Source organism: Schistocerca americana, chromosome 4 (assembly GCF_021461395.2).
Source record: "Schistocerca americana isolate TAMUIC-IGC-003095 chromosome 4, iqSchAmer2.1, whole genome shotgun sequence".
Lineage (NCBI taxonomy): Eukaryota > Metazoa > Arthropoda > Insecta > Orthoptera > Acrididae > Schistocerca > Schistocerca americana.
The window spans coordinates 529,542,301-529,562,004 of record NC_060122.1 but is presented as its reverse complement, the minus strand read 5'-3'; the positions used below and the strand labels follow the sequence as shown (position 1 = coordinate 529,562,004).

The 19,704-nt window shown below is 40.2% G+C and overlaps 1 protein-coding gene across 1 annotated transcript in view; it reads right to left on the bottom strand.

The window, feature by feature from the left end:
• Positions 1 to 19,704, bottom strand: part of LOC124614063 (ER degradation-enhancing alpha-mannosidase-like protein 3) — a 190,410-nt gene that overhangs the window by 101,563 nt on the left and 69,143 nt on the right. The window contains exons 7-9 of the mRNA XM_047142897.1: positions 17,599 to 17,727; positions 1,709 to 1,912; positions 466 to 591 (exon numbers count right to left, since the gene is read on the bottom strand). Of these exons, the coding sequence (XP_046998853.1) occupies positions 466 to 591; positions 1,709 to 1,912; positions 17,599 to 17,727 (459 nt within the window). The remainder of the gene's footprint in view (positions 1 to 465; positions 592 to 1,708; positions 1,913 to 17,598; positions 17,728 to 19,704) is intronic.

The following is a 19,704-nucleotide window of genomic DNA, read 5'->3' as shown; positions in this document are numbered from 1 at the left end:
GCATTCAATTTTGACTGGATTATTTATGAAAAATCATTATTTTCGTAGAAGTGAGAAAATGATAACCAAAATAGCAAAAAGAAATATTGAGACAAATGATGTGTAGGCATTGTTACAAGAACATAAAACACACAGGTTTCTTTTGAGTAGCTCCCTAACATCAATTACGTGACTTGATTACCAATATTTCAGGAGTGGAAGGAGAGGATGTTTAGATGTGTTCTCAAGTTTGCACTTAAAAAGCAAGCATGTGAAGCAATGAAAAAAATTGGCTTTTTCAAGATGGCTTGGTCCTGACTGTCTTCACTAAAATGGAAATCATAAAGTCAATTTAATCACAAACATTTGTTGTAACAGGAACCAGTCTACAACAATGTCTAGATCTACATCTAATTCTGTTTTTTAACAACATCCAAAAACTTCAAGTAATTTAGTGCTACTGTAGAAGATTATAATAAAATATACCTGTAATCCAGGCCAAAATGCTAACAGTGCATCCATGAAATTTCGAGTGTTTGTATGTGGACGGTGCATGTGAACATCAAGCAACAGTGGACCTTGGCTAACATATTTCATTACAGCAGAATAGTGCTGAAAGAAAGAACAAAAAATTACAGACACTCTTCACAATTTTTGGAAGTAAAAATAACAGACAAAATGAAGATTGTTATATGTTCACTACATAACAGTTTTAAAATACCAGTATCACTGCACTCAACTAACAAACAGTTCAAAGACATGTCAAGCAAGGTACTTCAACTGTGCAATACCATATTCCATCTTTCTTTGCCAACTTTCAGATGATTAGTTACCTCATTGTACTGAATACATAATCAGCCAACAGTTCGTTGCCTTCATAGTATTCAGTAAAGAATTTTTCTAGCATAATCAAAATTAATTTTTAACATAACTTATTAAATTAAATGTTTAAAAGACTTACTTTTGTTTTCAATGTGAAGGCGATTCATACAATATCAAACTATAACAAGCAAAAGCATTTAATTCATACTGGCTGTTACATTAGCTTGCATTAGATACAGACCCCGAGATCTTCAGCAAGTGTAAATTTTAAATGACTGGAAGCCACATTTCAATCAACATAGCTTCAGTGCTGCAAACATCTTTTGGGGGAAGGTTTGTCCATTGTGCACAGAAGGCTTCGTGCTAACGAGACTTTTTGTGCCACTGTATGTCACAAAAAGTCAAACATATAAATAACAAACCTATCTCATAAGACAAATAAGACCACAACAATACAAGTTTATCAACCCAGGTGAAATTAACCTTTCACTGAGTAATCTCAGTGAAAGGTTAATTAAACTTATTATAGTCACGCAATTACTTTCAACAACACAGATAATCTGTAAAATTAAGTTACAATCACTTGAAAATATGAAGAACTTCAACGAAGGATAAGACTGCAGAGACAAGTTAAGAGTAGAATCCCATTGCTGATTTCCTCTCAACATGTAATGCCTACTGTAGATCGAAGTACTTGGCGTGTTCCTTGACTCGGGAGACTTCATGTCATCCAAATATTTTCCAGTCTTCTTTCAGATGGCACAGCCACACATTACAAAATTTAGCACTATTTTAAGATTTAAATATTTTATGCCAGTCTATGGTTTCCTGGTCAATCTTTATTTGGTTCTCCATTATATATTTGGATTCTAAAAATAAATTAAAGTTTCAAAGACAAAATACGAACCTTGTTGAAACGACCAAGATATCGTTCATCACCCAGCAAAATATAAGCTTTCAGGCAGTATTCATAATAAGAATCAATTCCCGCTCCAACACCAGAGTCACGACGTACCCAGTCACCTGAATGAATGTTTAAAACTGTACCCATAAGGTCTGAACTTCTGTGTCTCAATTTCCAGAGTTCATCCATGGCTCTGTGTGCTTTTTCCTGTAAACATGACAAACAGAACAAAATTACATGGGAGAGGGGGAGAGGGGGGGGGGGGGGGGGGGGGAGGAGAGAGAGAGAGAGAGAGAGAGAGAGAGAGAGAGAGAGAGAGAGAACTAGAAGCAACTGCTGTTCTTTACATAACAATGGTAGCATTCCAAAGAAACAATGTCAAAGGATATGAGCAGAGGGTTGTCAGTCAATTGTTGATTACAGATATTTAACTGCTGGTAGTCAAATGTCTATTAATTAAAATAACCATGTAATGGAACTGGGCGAAGAAGTTACAAGCTCTATTATTGACAAACTGGCTTTAGAAGAACAATAATAAAACCCACTCAACCAACTTTAAAATATCCAGCAACAGATATACAATATTCAAATAATCACTACACCTGTTGGGAATGTGTATGCGAAGATGATAATAGAAGCAGTTCTCATGAGCTTCATTGGTCAAAATAAATTCAACACAGTGTATGAAGTAAAGGTAGAATGTTCAGGCAGTAAAGTAGGATGAACACAGCTTACTGACAAGTGATCACAGAAAATAGCAAACAAGGGAAGTAGTTCCTCGTTTTCTGCATTCTTAACTGCGGCATATATTTCACAATGTTAGTACAAAGTCTCTTCAGTACATCCATTCCAGAAGCCAACGCAACACTTGAAACAGACATACTGAAAACCATTAATAAGAAGCTGGTGAGCTGCAACTCTCATGTATGTAACACCAAAGAATTGTCCCTAATTTATTGTAACAATTTCCATAAAAGCAAAAGACGAGGAATCACCACCAAATATCAGCACTAGCACATTGAGGTTTCTATGTATGAATATGCCATTCTTTATGAGTAAAGACAGGATGTGTCAGTGCTCTGACAAGGGAACCTCCCCATCGCACCCCCCCTCAGATTTAGTTATAAGTTGGCACAGTGGATAGGCCTTGAAAAACTGAACACAGATCAATCGAGAAAATAGGAAGAAGCTATGTGGAACTATGAAAAAAATAAGAAAAATATACAAACTGAGTAGTCCATGCATAAGATAGGCAACGTCAAGGACAATGTGAGCTCAGGAACGCCGTAGTCCCATGGTTAGCATGAGCAGCTGTGGTACGAGAGGTCCTTGGTTCAAGTCTTCCCTCGACTGAAAAGTTTAATTTTTTATTTTCACAAAGTTATGATCTGTATGTTCGTTCACAGACGTCTCTGTTCACTGTAATAAGTTTAGTGTCTGTGTTTTGCGACCGCACCGCAAAACCGTGCGATTAGTAGACAAAGGACGTGTCTCTCCAATCTGAACCGAAAACATTTGATCGCAAGGTCACAGGTCAACCGATTGCTCCACAGGAAAACACGTCTGATATATTCTATACAACACTGGTGACGGCATATGCGTCACATGACAGGAATATGTTGTTGACCCACCTAACTTGTACACTTGGCGAATGGGTAAAAAGATTCTTTTACCTTGTCTGATTTACGGACAACTCAGGAGGACGTCGTTATCAGGAGAAAGAAAACGTGTTCTACGGATCGGAGCGTGGAATGTCAGATCCCTTAATCGGGCAGATAGGTTAGAAAATTTAAAAAGGGAAATGGATAAGTTAAAGTTAGATATAGTGGGAATTAGTGAAGTTAAGTGGCAGCAGGAACAAGACTTCTGGTCAGGTGAATACAGGGTTATAAATACAAAATCAAATAGGGGTAATGCAGGAGTCGGTTTAATAATGAATAAAAAAATAGGAGTGCGGGTAAGCTACTACAAACAGCATAGTGAACGCATTATTGTGGCCAAGATAGACACGAAGCCCACGCCTACTACAGTAGTACAGGTTTATATGCCAACTAACTCTGCAGACGAAGAAGTAATTGAAAAAATGTATGACTAAATAAAAGAAATTATTCAGATAGTGAAGGGAGATGAAAATTTAATAGTCATGGGTGACTGGAATTCGGTAGTAGGAAAAGGGAGAGAAGGAAACGTAGTAGGTGAATATGGATTGGGGCTATGAAATGAAAGAGGAAGCCGTCTGGTAGAATTTTGCACAGAGCACAACTTAATCATAGCTAACACTTGGTTCAAGAATCATAAAAGAAGGTTGTATACATGGAAGAAGCCTGGAGATACTGACAGGTTTCAGATAGATTACATAATGGTAAGACAGAGATTTAGGAACCAGGTTTTAAATTGTAAGACATTTCCAGGGCAGATGTGGACTCTGACCACAATCTATTGGTGATGAACTGTAGATTATAACTGAAGAAACTGCAAAAAGGTGGGAATTTAAGGAGATGGAACCTGGATAAACTGAAAGAACCAGAGGTTTACAGAGTTTCAGGGAGAGCATAAGGGAACAATTGACAGGAATGGGGGAAAGAAATACAGTAGAAGAAGAATGGCTAGCTTTGAGAGATGAAGTAGTGAAGGCAGCAGAGGGCCTAGTAGGTAAAAAAATGAGGGCTAGTAGAAATCCTTGCGTAACAGAAGAAATACTGAATTTAATTGATGAAAGGAGAAAATATAAAAATGCAGTAAATGAAGCATGCAAAAAGGAATACAAACGTCTCAAAAACAAGATCGACAGGAAGTGCAAAATGGCTAAGCAGGGATGGCTAGAGGACAAATGTAAGGATGTAGAGGGTTATCTCACTAGGGGTAAGATAGATACTGCCTACAGGAAAATTAAAGAGACCTTTGGAGAACAGAGAACCACTTGTATGAATATCAAGAGCTCAGATGGAAACCCAGTTCTAAGCAAAGAAGGGAAAGCAGAAAGGTGGAGGGAGTATATAGAGGGCCTACACAAGAGCAATGTACTTGAGGACAATATTATGGAAATGGAAGAGGATGTAGATGAAGATGAAATGGGAGATACAATACTGCGTGAAGAGTTTGACAGAGCACTGAAACACCCGAGTCGAAACAAGGCCCCGGGAGTAGATAACATTCCATTAGAGCTACTGACGGCCTTGGGAGAGCCAGTCCTGACAAAACTCTACCATCTGGTGAGCAAGATTTATGAGACAGGTGAAATACCCTCAGACTTCAAGAAGAACATAATAATTCCGATCCCAAAGAAAGCAGGTGCTGACAGATGTGAAAATTACCGAACAATCAGTTTAATAAGTCACAGATGCAAAATACTAATGCGTATTCTCTACAGACGAATGGAAAAACTGGTAGAAGCTGACCTCGGGGAAGATCAGTTTGGATTCCGTAGAAATGTTGGAACACGTGAGGCAATACTGACCCTATGACTTATCTTAGAAGAAAGCTTAAGGAAAAGGCAAACCTACATTTCTAGCATTTGTAGACTTAGAGAAAGCTTTTGACAATGTTGACTGGAATACTCTCTTTCAAATTCTGAAGGTGGCAGGGGTAAAATACAGGGAGCAAAAGGCTATTTACAATTTGTACAGAAACCAGATGGCAGTTATAAGAGTCAAGGGGCACGAAAGGGAAGCAGTGGTTAGGAAGGGAGTGAGACAGGGTTGTAGCCTATCCCCGATGTTATTCAATCTGTATGTTGAGCAAGCAGTGAAGGAAACAAAAGAAAAATTCGGAGTAGGTATTAAAATCCACGGAGAAGAAATAAAAAGGGTTCGCCGATGACCTTGTAATCCTGTCAGAGACAGCAAAGGACTTGGAAGAGCAGGTGAACGGAATGGACAGTGTCGTGAAAGGAGGGTATAAAATGAACATCAACAAAGGAAAAAGGGGATAATGGAATGTAGTCGAATTAAGTCGGGTGATGCTGAGGAAATTAGATTAGGAAATGAGACACTTAAAGTAGTAAAGGAGTTTAGCTATTTGGGAAGCAAAATAACTGATGATGGTTGAAGCAGAGAGGATATAAAATGTAGACTGGCAATGACAAGGAAAGCGTTTCTGAAGAAGAGAAATTTGTTAACATTGAGTATAGATTTAAGTGTCAGGAAGTCGTTTCTGAAAGTATTTGTATGGAGCGTAGCCATGTATGGAAGTGAAACATGAACGATAACTAGTTTGGACAAGAAGAGAATAGAAGCTTTCTAAATGTGGTGCTACAGAAGAATGCTGAAGATTAGATGGGTAGATCACATAAGTAATGAGGAGGTATTGAGTAGAATTGGGGAGAAGAGGAGTTTGTGGCACAACTTGGCTAGAAGAAGGGATCGGTTGGTAGGACATATTTTGAGGCATCGAGGGATCACAAATTTAGCATTGGAGGGCACCGTGGAGGGTAAAAATCATAGAGGGAGACCAAGAGATGAATACACTAAGCAGATTCAGAAGGATGTAGGTTGCAGTAGGTACTGGGAGATGAAGAAGCTTGCACAGGATAGAGTAGCATGGAGAGCTGCATCAAACCAGTCTCAGGACTGAAGACCACATCATCATCATCATCATCATCATCATCATCATGGATGTGATAATCACTCCCAAAAACGTGATGAAAACATAAGAGTTTGTCACATAAACTGCAACAAATGAATGCAACAGTTTCACAGACGCACAGTTTTCCCTGTGCTCTGTCATAACATATGTTTTTAACGTTTTGAAATTTTTCCGTGTGTAGACCGTCAAATCCTGCGTATGTCCAAGCACATCTGAACATGTCCTAGAATTTTGGAGAGGGAAGTTAATTATGTGTGAGTGCCTGAACTGAAAATTGTATGAAAATAAAAAATTGAAACTTTTCACTCAAGGGAAGATTTGAACCAAGGACCTCTCCTTCCGCAGCTGCTCGTGCTAACTGCGGGACCACGGCACTCCTGAGCTCATATTATCCTTGATGTTGCCTATCTTGCGCATGGACTACTCAGTTTGTATATTTTGCTTATTTTTTTCATAGTTCAATACAACTTCTTCCTGTTTTCTTGATTGATCTGTGTTCAGTTTTTCAAGGACTATCCACTGTGCCAACTTATAACTAAATCTGAGGGCGGTGCGATGGGGAGGTTCCCTTGTGAGTAGAGGTCCACTCTGGGGGGAGGGTTGTGCGAGTGAGGAATTTCAAGCAGTGATTCAGTACTTTGCAAATAAAGATATGAAAGCAAAGCAAATTCATGCTGATTTCAAGAACACGTTGTTGCCAGTGCTAGTAACTGAGAACTTATTGCAAAAGTCCATAAAATAGTCATGCAGATCTCCAACTGAAATTGTAAAAAATTGATGAAGCAGTACGGGTGTCACCTGAATGAGCACATAACATGTTAACAGTGGAACTGGATATGAGAAAATAATCTATTAGATGAGTGCCACATCATAATGGAAATGTCCGAACAATATATGACCCATTTTCAGAGCAAACAAACAATATTTTTTGCAGTAGTTTGTGACAATATGTGAAACTTGTGTCCACTACTATACCCCAGTGACAAAACAACAATCAAAGTAGTTGAAAAACATTAATTTACCACCACCAAAGGCAATAAAATCAGACGGAAAGCTGTTGTCATCAGTTTTGTGGGATGCAAAAGGGATTCTGCTAATAAATTAATGCCCCAGTGGTCAAATAATTATGGGAGAATACTACACTCACCACCTGGATTAACTAAGCAAAAGATATGTGAAAAAATGCCACATTCGGCAAGGAAGAAAGTCATCTTTTATCAAGTCCATGTGTGAATACAGAAAAGTGTCACTGCCATGGCAAAAATGCATGAATCAAGATATGAATTGTTGCCACGTCTGTCTTATTTGCCTGATTTGGCTCCATCAGACTTCTATCTCTTCTCTAAGCTCAAAATTTTGCTCGGTGGATGGAGATTCTCTTCAAACAAAGAACTGACAGCCAAAGTTGAGGTGGGGTCAAGGCATTGGAATATCATTGGACCATGTGCATTAGTGTAAAGGGAGACAAAATGAACAATAAAAAATTTCTTTTCAAACAACCCTCATTTAATGTGTGTTGCAGTTAGCAGGACATGTATATTTACTTGATATAATAAAGAAACTAAAGGGAATCTGTGAAGACCATAAAGAAACAGGAAATTCTAATTTCTGTGCTCCTTTTCCATCATTTATTGAGAAAACTCACAGTAAGGATTGAAAAAGGCAACTATAATTTTATGTTTGATTCACAAAAACTGCAGTTTGGTTTATGCTATAATTTTAGGCCTCAATTGCACAGAAACATAATCCTAGATTTTTCAATTTGTTCGTATCTTCCTCGAGGAGGAAAGAGGAATAGATTATAGTAGGGTAAACAGTAGGGGCAGGTTAGTGAGACCCTAACCTTTTTGTGAGAAAGGCAAGAGGGAAAGTGTTTTTAAGAAGTATTTGGACTTTTGTCTTCTGGAGTTAAGAGCTTGCCAACCATTCTATCTCCTGATAGTTTCAAAAATTTTCAACTTAACTTGTGATGTAATCACATAACACTGCATTTTTACACACACACACACACACACACACACACACACACACACACAAATAGAGAGAGAGAGAGAGAGAGAGAGAGAGAGAGAGAGAGAGAGCGTGGTAGGTGGGTGGGTGGGTGGGTGGGTGGGTGGGGGGAGAGGGGGAAGGTCCAAGGCCCATAAAAGAGGAAAAATATATTGTGCATGGACATACAAATACGACATTGTTTTCCCCATATTCCTGTGTTAATAAATGCCTATGCAGCTGAATTTTATAAAAACTGAGCAATGGAAAGAGTCTGAGACATTCTTGACATCTTATAGCAGCATGTACACCCACATCCTTAATTATGCTGCATATATTCCATTCACTGTTTTCCCCTATCTGGCCCATTCCAGTACTGGGGAAGTTAATCTGATGTCTTCACCCAAGTCCTACCATGTTGTCCCTTCTTCTTGGTTGTACTTTCCTCACTGATTCTGCAGAGAATGTCTTCTTTACTTATCTTATCAGTCTGCATCATTTTCTGTAACACTATATGTCAAACACTCTCTCATTGGTTTGGTTTTCAGCCTGAAGTTTATCATAACTATGTAAGGATAGACAAGGGAATGGTTCAATAAGACAAGTCGAAAACTACGCTGAAATTTTTTACACAGAGAGAAGACAACAAAAGAAATGCACTGCCAAAATTGCAGCTGCTAAGAGGCACTGCAAGTATTTTGTAAGAAATGTTGAAGTTATACATTTCTGCCATGTGAAGAACAACTTATAACACCAGTTGGTACAGCCCTGCCCACCTAGCATGTGACTTGGTGAATCACTCACACAGCACCACGTAGTGGAATTATTTGGAGTTCAGACACACACCAATTTCAAGCATCTAAAGCATGGTTTATAACAGAGTGAATGAAAGTGAACACATGTGAATGAGCATTTGCAAAAAACTCACTACCAGCTGCTTGTATATGGGTAAAATCGTTTATACTAGAGGGAACAGAAGAGAACACGAGAGAGCAAACATTGCCTATGAATGCTGTGTTATTAGTTTTTAGTTTTTTGAGCTAATATTTGGCATGCAGGATACAACTCTATCTTGTTAGAGCCACAATGCGAAACTTTGCTATTCAGTGTGGATTATTTTGCATGGTGAGAGCACTGTTCTTAATGGAGTATGCAAAATGGTGCAGGGAAGGAAGAATTTAAGTGTCGCAATTTGTATGGAAGTGTGACATGCATGGATATCATGCACTTTACACGGAATTGCACCTCCATCTCTCCTTAGCACTGGTCCAAAATTTTCCTTGTATGTCAGCTGCCATTTTTCCCTGGCTTCTCATTACAATTGAGGGGAAATTTATAAACAGAACACTAATTACCGACATCAAGCATCATCTAAAGAAGTGACACAGCTAGTGTTTCCACTATGCGTGCAAGGTCTAATGGTCTTTTTTTTTCTCTTTTTCTTCCCCTCTCTAAAACAAAGATGGTCTAGTGACAAAGTGTGCGCTTCGTGATCCAGAGAGCGCGGGATAAAATATCATTCGCACCAGAACTTTTTCACTATTTTTAACCGAGCATTCACTTCTCACAGATGTTTGTTTGGCCACGAAAGGCATGTGGTTTCCACATTAAACTGCAGGTTTCCATTTTCCGATTAGGTAAACACGTAGGTTAGGGACACTTAAGTAGCTGCAGTGGCGTCCAGTTGAAAGTCCTGCAAGAGGCCTACCAGGTACAACAGACAGAATTCTCTTTTGCTCGTGCTTGTTTGCTTCGGTGAAAACCTGGCTGAAACTATACAAACATTTTTTTTGTTTACGAACTTCATATCGACAGTTCAATTCTTGCACACGTAATTCTGATAAAAGTGGCTAGTAGAGAAAATAAAATCATGGCAGTGTTTGATGTCACACATGACTTTCATCAATGAGGACCTGTATTTGTTGAAATGAAATGTGTCTGGAAGTACTATATTTTATAACAATTCCTGTAGGCCATTCCTTATAATTCTGTTTGATGTTGTACATTTGAGTATCAGTGAAACAGTTCTTTGTCTATTCCCTGTAGTCATCACAAAAATGCGAAGTTTCTATTGAATAACAAAAACAAACATTTTTCTTGCACCAGGCACATCAGACAAAGGAAAAATTGATGTAGTCAGATTTAGACAGAACTGGGATGGAGTCAGAAATGGTCCCAGCCATTGTTCTGCATGTCGCACTGCATACCAGGCATACTTGATCAAATTCGTGAAGTGTGGTGAAGAAAACTGCTGATGCACAAATGACTGGAGCTTAAGAATACTGTTCTGCTGATAAACCTGAAATGAGAGAGATGTATTGGAAATTATGTTGTCTGATAATTTCCTAAAAAATGCTTTCCACTGTTGAAAAAATTCTTTATCGAGAGGTTGAATTGCACTAGCAGTTCCAGGCGGAATCCACATTACACCTACAGATTTTTCATCATCCTCCACAAAAACAGAGGCGTCATTATGTCCAGACCATGAATCCAACAAAAGCAATGAATTATTTTCTGCAGCTAGCTGGAATACGTTTGGAATGAAATGTTGAAAATTATTCTTTCCCATTTTTCCAGATTTTGATACACTGATTACAAGATTTTTGGAACTAAACAGTCCATTTTTTTTATTTAAGTCCTAATTTGCCTTGCGGTTCTTAAAGACAGATGTACAGCTGTGGAAACAGTAAATCACTCATATTTATCACTGGCATTATAGTATATGAATGTGTCATTGCATTCATTGACTGGGCAACCGATTCAAACTTTTCTTCACCCCGAAACAATAAAGTGCTGTGTGCATGCAGTTCTTTCACAAAACCTGACGGATCAGCATTATAAACAGCAGTTGCGGGGATAACAGCACGTTTCGTCTTTATGTCAGCTATGAATTTCTCTATAGCATTGTCTATCACTGGCAGCTGCTTTACATGTTTAAGTGACATGAAATTGGTAATTTTGCAACTCCCTATTCTGTACAATTTCTTGAACCTGCATAGTCAGGCGATAAAGCCTGGAAATTAGCAATGTTCATGTCAGATGCAATTCGGAGGGCCCAGTCTGAGAAGATCCTCATCGATAATAGTGCATAGCCTCTCACGAGCAGTTTTAAATCTTTCTAATAGTTTTTCATTCAGATGCTTTCGGGTTTCCATTTGGTGCATGTTTCTTACTTTATGTAACTCATTCTTTCATTCGTACAGTTCACACTCTGATTTCACGAAATGAAAACACCTTTGCACACCGCATAACTTCAAGCATTTTTCCCCTCCTGTGTTTAACCAATATTTCACTGCCTATTCTTTGTCGCTGAAAGCTGTTGCAATGCGAGGTTTTTTTTTTTAAGGCTTGGAAGGTATTCTCCTTCAGGATTGATACTGCCACAACTACAGTCATCTGAACCACTATTCATGGAATCATATAGTTATTTCCTATTACTTCTAAGGTATCCACAAATTCAAACAAAATGTCGATATCATTTGAATGAATGTCAAGGAAATCAGCTAAGAAATGACTCATATGTACATCCTCAGCAGAAGTAGGCTATTTCCTTGGAAACTACATTGTTCATATTTCATCACTGCTAAACTGAGAACGTTAACTGAATTCCACATTACTGTGAAACTGGAAGGGAAAAAAAGGTACTATTAGCAGGTATGCCTTATGAAAGCACAATAAATATTAATTCAGCTTTATCTGTATTGTCAATACTTACCAATACTATAAAAAGTGACTGATAATTTGTGATAGATGTTACTTGAGTGGCTAATTCGAGAGAATACTGACTGTGCACTGTGGTGTCAGAGAAATTATCAATGAAAGGTAACCTGAAACGTTCTTTACAAATTACAATCGGGTTGTGTTGTGTTTCCTGTTTCAAATGTACTGCTAGCCTCGGCTGTGTGAGTGCCTAGTTACAGATGCACAGTTACTACAGTGCCAGTAGGGACGTACGTTTCTACCACCACCTGGCATGCTAAGAATTTGGCAATTTTCAGCTTTTTTTTTTAAAAAAATACTTGCAATGCCTCTTAGCAGCTAAGATCTTGACAGTGAATTTCTTTCAGTGTCTTCTTCCTGTGTAAAAAAAATTCAGGGTAGATTTTGACACGTCTTATTGGACCATTCCCTCACAAGTCTGTTTTCATACCTAGGTGCGCTTTGCAGTCCATAATTTGATTTCAAAATCATTGTCCAATCACGATATATTTCACCTGATATCTTCCAGTTACTTCTGGTCTTTTTCTAGTATATCTCCTTCTCTTGTGGTACTGGAAGAGGGTATTCACTACAACAAGTCCAAATCTTTGGCAGATCTCTTGCCTTTATCACTTCTCTCCCCCAACTGATATTCTCTAGTAACACATGTGCGTCTACTCCACACTGTAAAGTTCCTTAAAACTTTGGCAAGAGACTCACCTTGAGAACAGCTGGGAGGTTGTCAGATAAAATATCAGTACTAGAGTTAATATCCTGGATGCACCCAAAAAAATGATGGGATATTCAATCTGCTCAGTGAACTTCAAGAAACATCCGTTTTCACTGAGACAATCCTAAGTTATAACACCAACTTTGTTCCAGCTTCTCAGTTCTCCAGTGCAGATGGATTCAAATGGTTTCAGAGGCACAGCTGCAGAATGTCTCTCCTACACATAGATGGACATCTCAGAGGAATATTGAAGCATCACCTCAGGGTGACTGCCTTAATCCTTCACAGCAACAATTGGTACTCATCTTTTGCTTTGCTGGCTGCTCTGTGCTGCTGGAATGACCTTCGTAATTCTCGAAAACATTGTCCCTATAGCCACTGCTATTGCTGGGTCTTATAGCTTGTCACATCACATCCACTACACTGGCCATTATTAGATGAACTAGCACTATTAAGCATGCAAACAGTTATTATACTTTATATCACTGGAAAGTCTTCTGTTTTATTCTGATAACATACAAGTACCTTTTACTTCATGTACATACCATTGTGAAAATTGTATTATCATATCCCATATAGCAGAACTGATATGATAAGAAGAAACACAATCATACAATGACTAGAAAACGTTTCACCTCTTTTTTCTAATGTATGTTTAAATGACAGGCAGAATTTAAGAAATTTCTTTGGCTACTTGGCAGAAGAGTGGAAAAACTACTAGACTTTCGAAGAATCTCAATGATCAGCAGAAGTTAATCAGTTGTGTTCACTTTAGGCAAAGAACTGTTAGTAGAGCAATGGAGTAAGCTAAGTTGGAGGTAACAGCAGCATCTCCTGTTGTAAGATTTTTTAAATTTATTTCACAAAATATGAGCAATTTAATTGAATATATACTGATTGACATATGGAAATTGTCTTGCATGAAGTTGAAAATAGCCAAGTTCTCCAGATAAATACATTTTACAACTGGAACTGCTCTTATTGCCACTTGTAATCCGTAGCTGAGCATCTCACCGCCCTCCTCATGGAGAAATCAACCATACCAAAATATCACGTATCGTGTAAGAATAAAGTGCCTGCTATACAATCGAGGAATCACTGACAGTATTCTATGCGTGAGTGTGGGATGAAAACAGTGGACTCTCAGTCCATTAACAGCCATTCAAAATGTTTCAAGATTCATCTAATGGTTCAAAGAGGCCTCGCATACACTATTCCAGTACCTAATGATATTACATGCTGAAGTACAGTATATAGCAATACACATTCATATTGTATTGTCATTCACATACTAAATGTATGCAAGTTCTTGTATTTGTTTCATGTTGCATTATTCTCTGCCCTGCTTGAGGGTGCATAATCCATTCATAATTTAAGGCATGAATTGCACATGCAATTCACGCTAACTTTACAATTTGTACATCCCACACTTCCCTCCAAAACTAAATTGGTGGTCCCCTGATGTCTCAGAATCTGTCCTATCGACGGATCCCTTATTTTAGTCAAGTCTTGCTTCTCCAGTTTTGTTCAGTACCACATCATTAGTTATGTGATCTACCCATCTAATCTTCAGTATCCTTCTGTAGCACCACATTTTGAAAGTTTCTATTCTCTTCTTGTCTACACTGTTTATCGTCCATGTTTCACTTCCGTACATGGCTGCACTCCATACAAATACTTTCAGAAAAGATTTCCTAATACTTAAATCTATATTTGATGTAAATAAATTTCTCTTCTTCAGAAACACTTTTCTTGGCATTGCCAGGCTAAATTTTATATCCACTCTACTTCGATCATCATCAGTTATTTTATTGTCCAAATAGCAAAATGCATCTATCTACCACTTTAAGTGGCAGCATCAATTGATTTAGCCTGACTACATTCCATTATCCCTGTCTCACTCCCTTCTCAACCACTGCTTCCTTTTCATGCTCCTCAACTCTTTATAATTGCTGCCTGGTTTCTGTTTGTAAATAGCCTTTCACTCCCTCTATTTTACCCCTGATACCTTCAGAATTTCAAACACAGTATTCTAGTCAACACTTCAAAAGATTTTTCTAACTCTACAAATTCTATAAATGTAGGTTTGCCTTTCCTTAACCTATCTTTTAAGAGAAGTCGTAGGGTCAGTATTGCCTCACATATTTCTCCATTTCTCCAGAATCCAAATTGATCTTCCCTGAGGTTGGCATCTACCAGTTTCTCCATTTTTCTGTAAAGAATTCGTGTTAGTATTTTGCAACCAAGATGTATAACCTGATAGTTCAGTAATATTCACACCTGTCAGCACCCGCTTTTTTTAACACTGAGATTATCATATTCTTCTTATTAAAGTCTGAGATTATTTTGCTTGTCTCATATATCTTGAACAACATATGGAACAGTTTTGTCATGGCTGGCTGTCCCAAGGCTATCAATAGCTGTGACTGAATGCTGTCTATTCCCAGGGCCTTACTCTGACTTAGGTCTTTTAGTGTTCTGTCAAATTCTTCTCAGAGTATCCTACCTCCCATCTCATCTTCTTCTATGTTCTCTTCCATTTTGAGAATACTACCGTCAAGTCCATCTCCCTTGTGTAGATGCTATATGTACTCCTTCCACCTTTCAGCTTTCTATTCTTTGCTTAGGACTGGTTTTATATCTGAGCTCTTGATATTCATACATCTGCTTCTCTTTTCACTCTTCCGTTTTCCCTTAGGCTGTACCTATCTTTCCCCTCATGATATATGCTTCTAAATCCTTACATTTGTCCTCCATTCATTCCTGCTTAGCCATTTTGCACTTTTCTGTCAAGATCATTTTTTACACATTTGTATCTCCTTTCACCTGCTGCATTTGTCAAAACTGATACTTTATGGATTGAAGTGTGGAATGTTGGACCCTTTAATTGGACCAGAATGTTAGAAAATTTAGAAAAGGAAATTAACAGGTTGAAGTTAGACATAATGGGAATTAGTGAAGTTCAGTGGAAGGAGGAACAGGACTTCTGTTCAGGTGAATACAGGGTTATAAATACAAAATCAAATAGAGGCAATGCAGGAGAAAATTTAACAATGAATAAGAAAACAGGAATGCAGGTAAGCTATTATGAACAACATAGTGAACACTTCTGTTTATATTTCACTTCATCGTGTAATTGTGTACCAATTGCATAATTTATGGCCACACAAAAAATGTTCTCACTGAAAAACTATCCTCATTATGCACGTTTGTGTACCCATATGACTTGCAATTTTCCCTGTATCAAGCTGACAGATGCATCATTGTTAACTGATCCTTTGATGAATAAATCACTGCTGCTGCTATTACTACTAATGACCATCACCACCAAAACATTAACTTTTTTTGTTTTGCTAATTTGTCTCATATTTCATACTAAATTAATTTTGAAATGCTATGAACTTTAACCTGCAGACTTATATTGTGTCTTTCTTTATTAAAAAATGTAAGAGGATGTTTTTCCTTTAACAATCACTCAGGTGAATGCTTTTATTAAGCACCATGTTTATTACATTCACTATTTCCCTTGGTTCTGCCATGCATTCAACAACAACACATAAGTCAACAACAATATTTCACTCTTCCAACTTTTGATATATATTCTTTTGTCTGTATCCCTTTCCTGCTTCTTCAGCAGGTATGTCAGGAAATAGGCCTGATGACAGACTGCAATCAGCTCTCACTTTCTTCACATAAAATCTGCCACAGTGTTGATTTTAATATTCTATGTTAGACTTGTCACTAAATACAAGTAAGTTCAGAGAAATACATGTAATAGTGCTGCAGCTAATAACTTCCCAGAAAAGGTGACAAGTGTAACACATCAACCATTAAATAAAAACAATTAGAATGTATATATGAAATATCAGGATTACTGATTCTTGTGGCTGTTCTGGACCTATTTGTATGCTGATGATATTTGAAGAAAGTGCTTAGTGGGGCTCGGTTATGCTGGGCAGTAACGAAAGTTGTCTCATCCATGTGAAGTTCACTAGAGACCGCGTGAATGAAACAGAGTTAACTGTCACTGTCTCGGATAGACAGGTCCTAAATACAGTGTAACAGCATCCAACTGACACTGCTTTCTTGGGCTCCTAAGTGTAAAGACTATGGGGTTACAGGAGCAACAGATATGTTGCAACATATCCTTTGTTTCAGTAGTATGGAATTATGCTTCTAATCTCATAGGACAAACTTGCTATTCTTATCTTCTGCAAGAAATGAAATGCATATGCAATACATAAAATAAGCTAAATGATGAATACTGAGTAGGCTTTTGCAACCCCCATCCAACCAACTAAATTCTAAACACTTAGAAGATGCAACAAGTCCACTAAAGAGAGAGCTTACACTACACTCGTTCGTCCTCTGTTAGAATATTGCTGCGCGGTGTGGGATCCTTACCAGGTGGGATTGACGGAGGACATCGAAAGGGTGCAAAAAAGGGCAGCTCGTTTTGTATTATCACGTAGTAGGGGAGAGAGTGTGGCAGATATGATACGCAAATTGGAATGGAAGTCATTAAAGCAAAGACTTTTCCGTTGCGGCGAGATCTACTTACAAAATTTCAGTCACTAACTTCCTCTTCCGAATGCGAAAATATTTTGTTGAGCCCAACCTACATAGATAGGAATGATCATCAAAATAAAATAAGAGAAATCAGAGCTCGAACAGAAAGGTTTAGGTGTTCGTTTTTCCCGCGTGCTGTTCGGGAGTGGAATGGTAGAGAGATAGTATGATTGTGGTTCGACGAACCCTCTGCCAAGCACTTAAATGTGAATTGCAGAGTAGTCATGTAGATGTACTGAACGGGAAAAAAAAATCACAAATTTCCAAGAAAAATACAAGTCAACACACAATAAACAAAACAAGAGCACACTGTTCAACGTACCTCAAATATTGATTCCCCTGTAAGTCTTGATAATGCTGCCATTTCTAATATCATTGTTCCTGCACACGCCGTACATGTTTCTCTTGATGATTCTAATTTTGGGCTTTTCATTCCATAACGCAAATTTATCTGTAAGAGAAAAAGAAAATGGATAAGCAGATAATAACAAGAACAAACTTGTTGTTTGTTGTTGTGGTCTTCAGTCCTGAGACTGGTTTGATGCAGCTCTCCATGCTACTCTATCCTGTGCAAGCTTTTTCATCTCCCAGTAGGAGATGAAAAAGGAATGTTCTCTGAGGGGCGGGTGCAGAGGGGAGGGGAGGGGTGGGTGCAGAGCGGAGGGGTGGGTGCAGAGCGGAGGGGAGGGTGCAGAGGGGGAGGGACGGGTGCAGAGGGGGAGGGACGGGTGCAGAGGGGGAGGGACGGGTGCAGAGGGGGAGGGACGGGTGCAGAGGGGGAGGGACGGGTGCAGAGGGGGAGGGACGGGTGCAGAGGGGGAGGGACGGGTGCAGAGGGGGAGGGACGGGTGCAGAGGGGGAGGGACGGGTGCAGAGGGGGAGGGACGGGTGCAGAGGGGGAGGGACGGGTGCAGAGGGGGAGGGACGGGTGCAGAGGGGGAGGGACGGGTGCAGAGGGGGAGGGACGGGTGCAGAGGGGGAGGGACGGGTGCAGAGGGGGAGGGACGGGTGCAGAGGGGGAGGGACGGGTGCAGAGGGGGAGGGACGGGTGCAGAGGGGGAGGGACGGGTGCAGAGGGGGAGGGACGGGTGCAGAGGGGGAGGGACGGGTGCAGAGGGGGAGGGACGGGTGCAGAGGGGGAGGGACGGGTGCAGAGGGGGAGGGACGGGTGCAGAGGGGGAGGGACGGGTGCAGAGGGGGAGGGACGGGTGCAGAGGGGGAGGGACGGGTGCAGAGGGGGAGGGACGGGTGCAGAGGGGGAGGGACGGGTGCAGAGGGGGAGGGACGGGTGCAGAGGGGGAGAGACGGGTGCAGAGGGGGAGGGACGGGTGCAGAGGGGGAGGGACGGGTGCAGAGGGGGAGGGACGGGTGCAGAGGGGGAGGGACGGGTGCAGAGGGGGAGGGACGGGTGCAGAGGGGGAGGGACGGGTGCAGAGGGGGAGGGACGGGTGCAGAGGCGGGTGTGGAGGGGAGGGGCAGGTGTAGAGGGGAGGGGCGGGTGCAGAGGCGGGTGTAGAGGGGAGGGGCGGGATTAGAGGGGAGGGGAGGGAGCAGAGGGGAGGGGAGGGGATGGTGCAGAGGGGAGGGGAGTGGATGGTGCAGAGGGGAGGGGAGTGGATGATGCAGAGGGGAGGGGAGTGGATGGTGCAGAGGGGAGGGGAGTGGATGGTGCAGAGGGGAGGGGAGGGGATGGTGCAGAGGGGAGGAGAAGGGTGCAAAGGAGAGGGGAGGGAGGGAGGAAAAGGGTGCAAAGGATAGGGGAGGGAGGGAGGGGAAGGGTGCAAAGGAGAGGGGAGGGAGGGAGGGAGAGTGGAGAAAAGTATGACAATCATATATGATTCTGTATCTAAATCACAATAAAAGGAAAGGAAAACAAGATTCTTACAAAATAACCTGACAATATTGGTCGCATACTTTATCTTGGCCCCGTTGTAATTGAAGGAAGTCAACTGACTTCGTGTCACACTGGAATATTAATGCCCAACTGAGCAAACGAAGAGTGTTGGGTGCCTTAGCAGCAAGTAACCGTTCTGAATCAGTGTTAATCTGTGTGTGATGCTGTGCATAATTATTGTTACTATTTCATACAAAAACTATTTCTTACCTGATACTTCTGGCAACTCACCATCAACTTTCTTGACACTTCCATGATACATTAATCCATTACATGATCATTCCTTTTATAAGCTACAGGCTAGCTACTCTGGGAGGAGGAGGTGGTGGGGATCGTCTCAGGAGCCAATGTGCAATGAGTCAGTTGCAAGCTTCCACTCCCGCCATCCTCCACTCACAGGCCAAGTAAAATTTTTTGACAGCAACAGTTGGCATGGTCATAATTAATCAAGAAACATTTTTGCCAGCTGCTCGGAAACATACTAAAGCCACCACTATAAAAGCTAGGGAACAGATCTCGCAAAATTCAATGTGT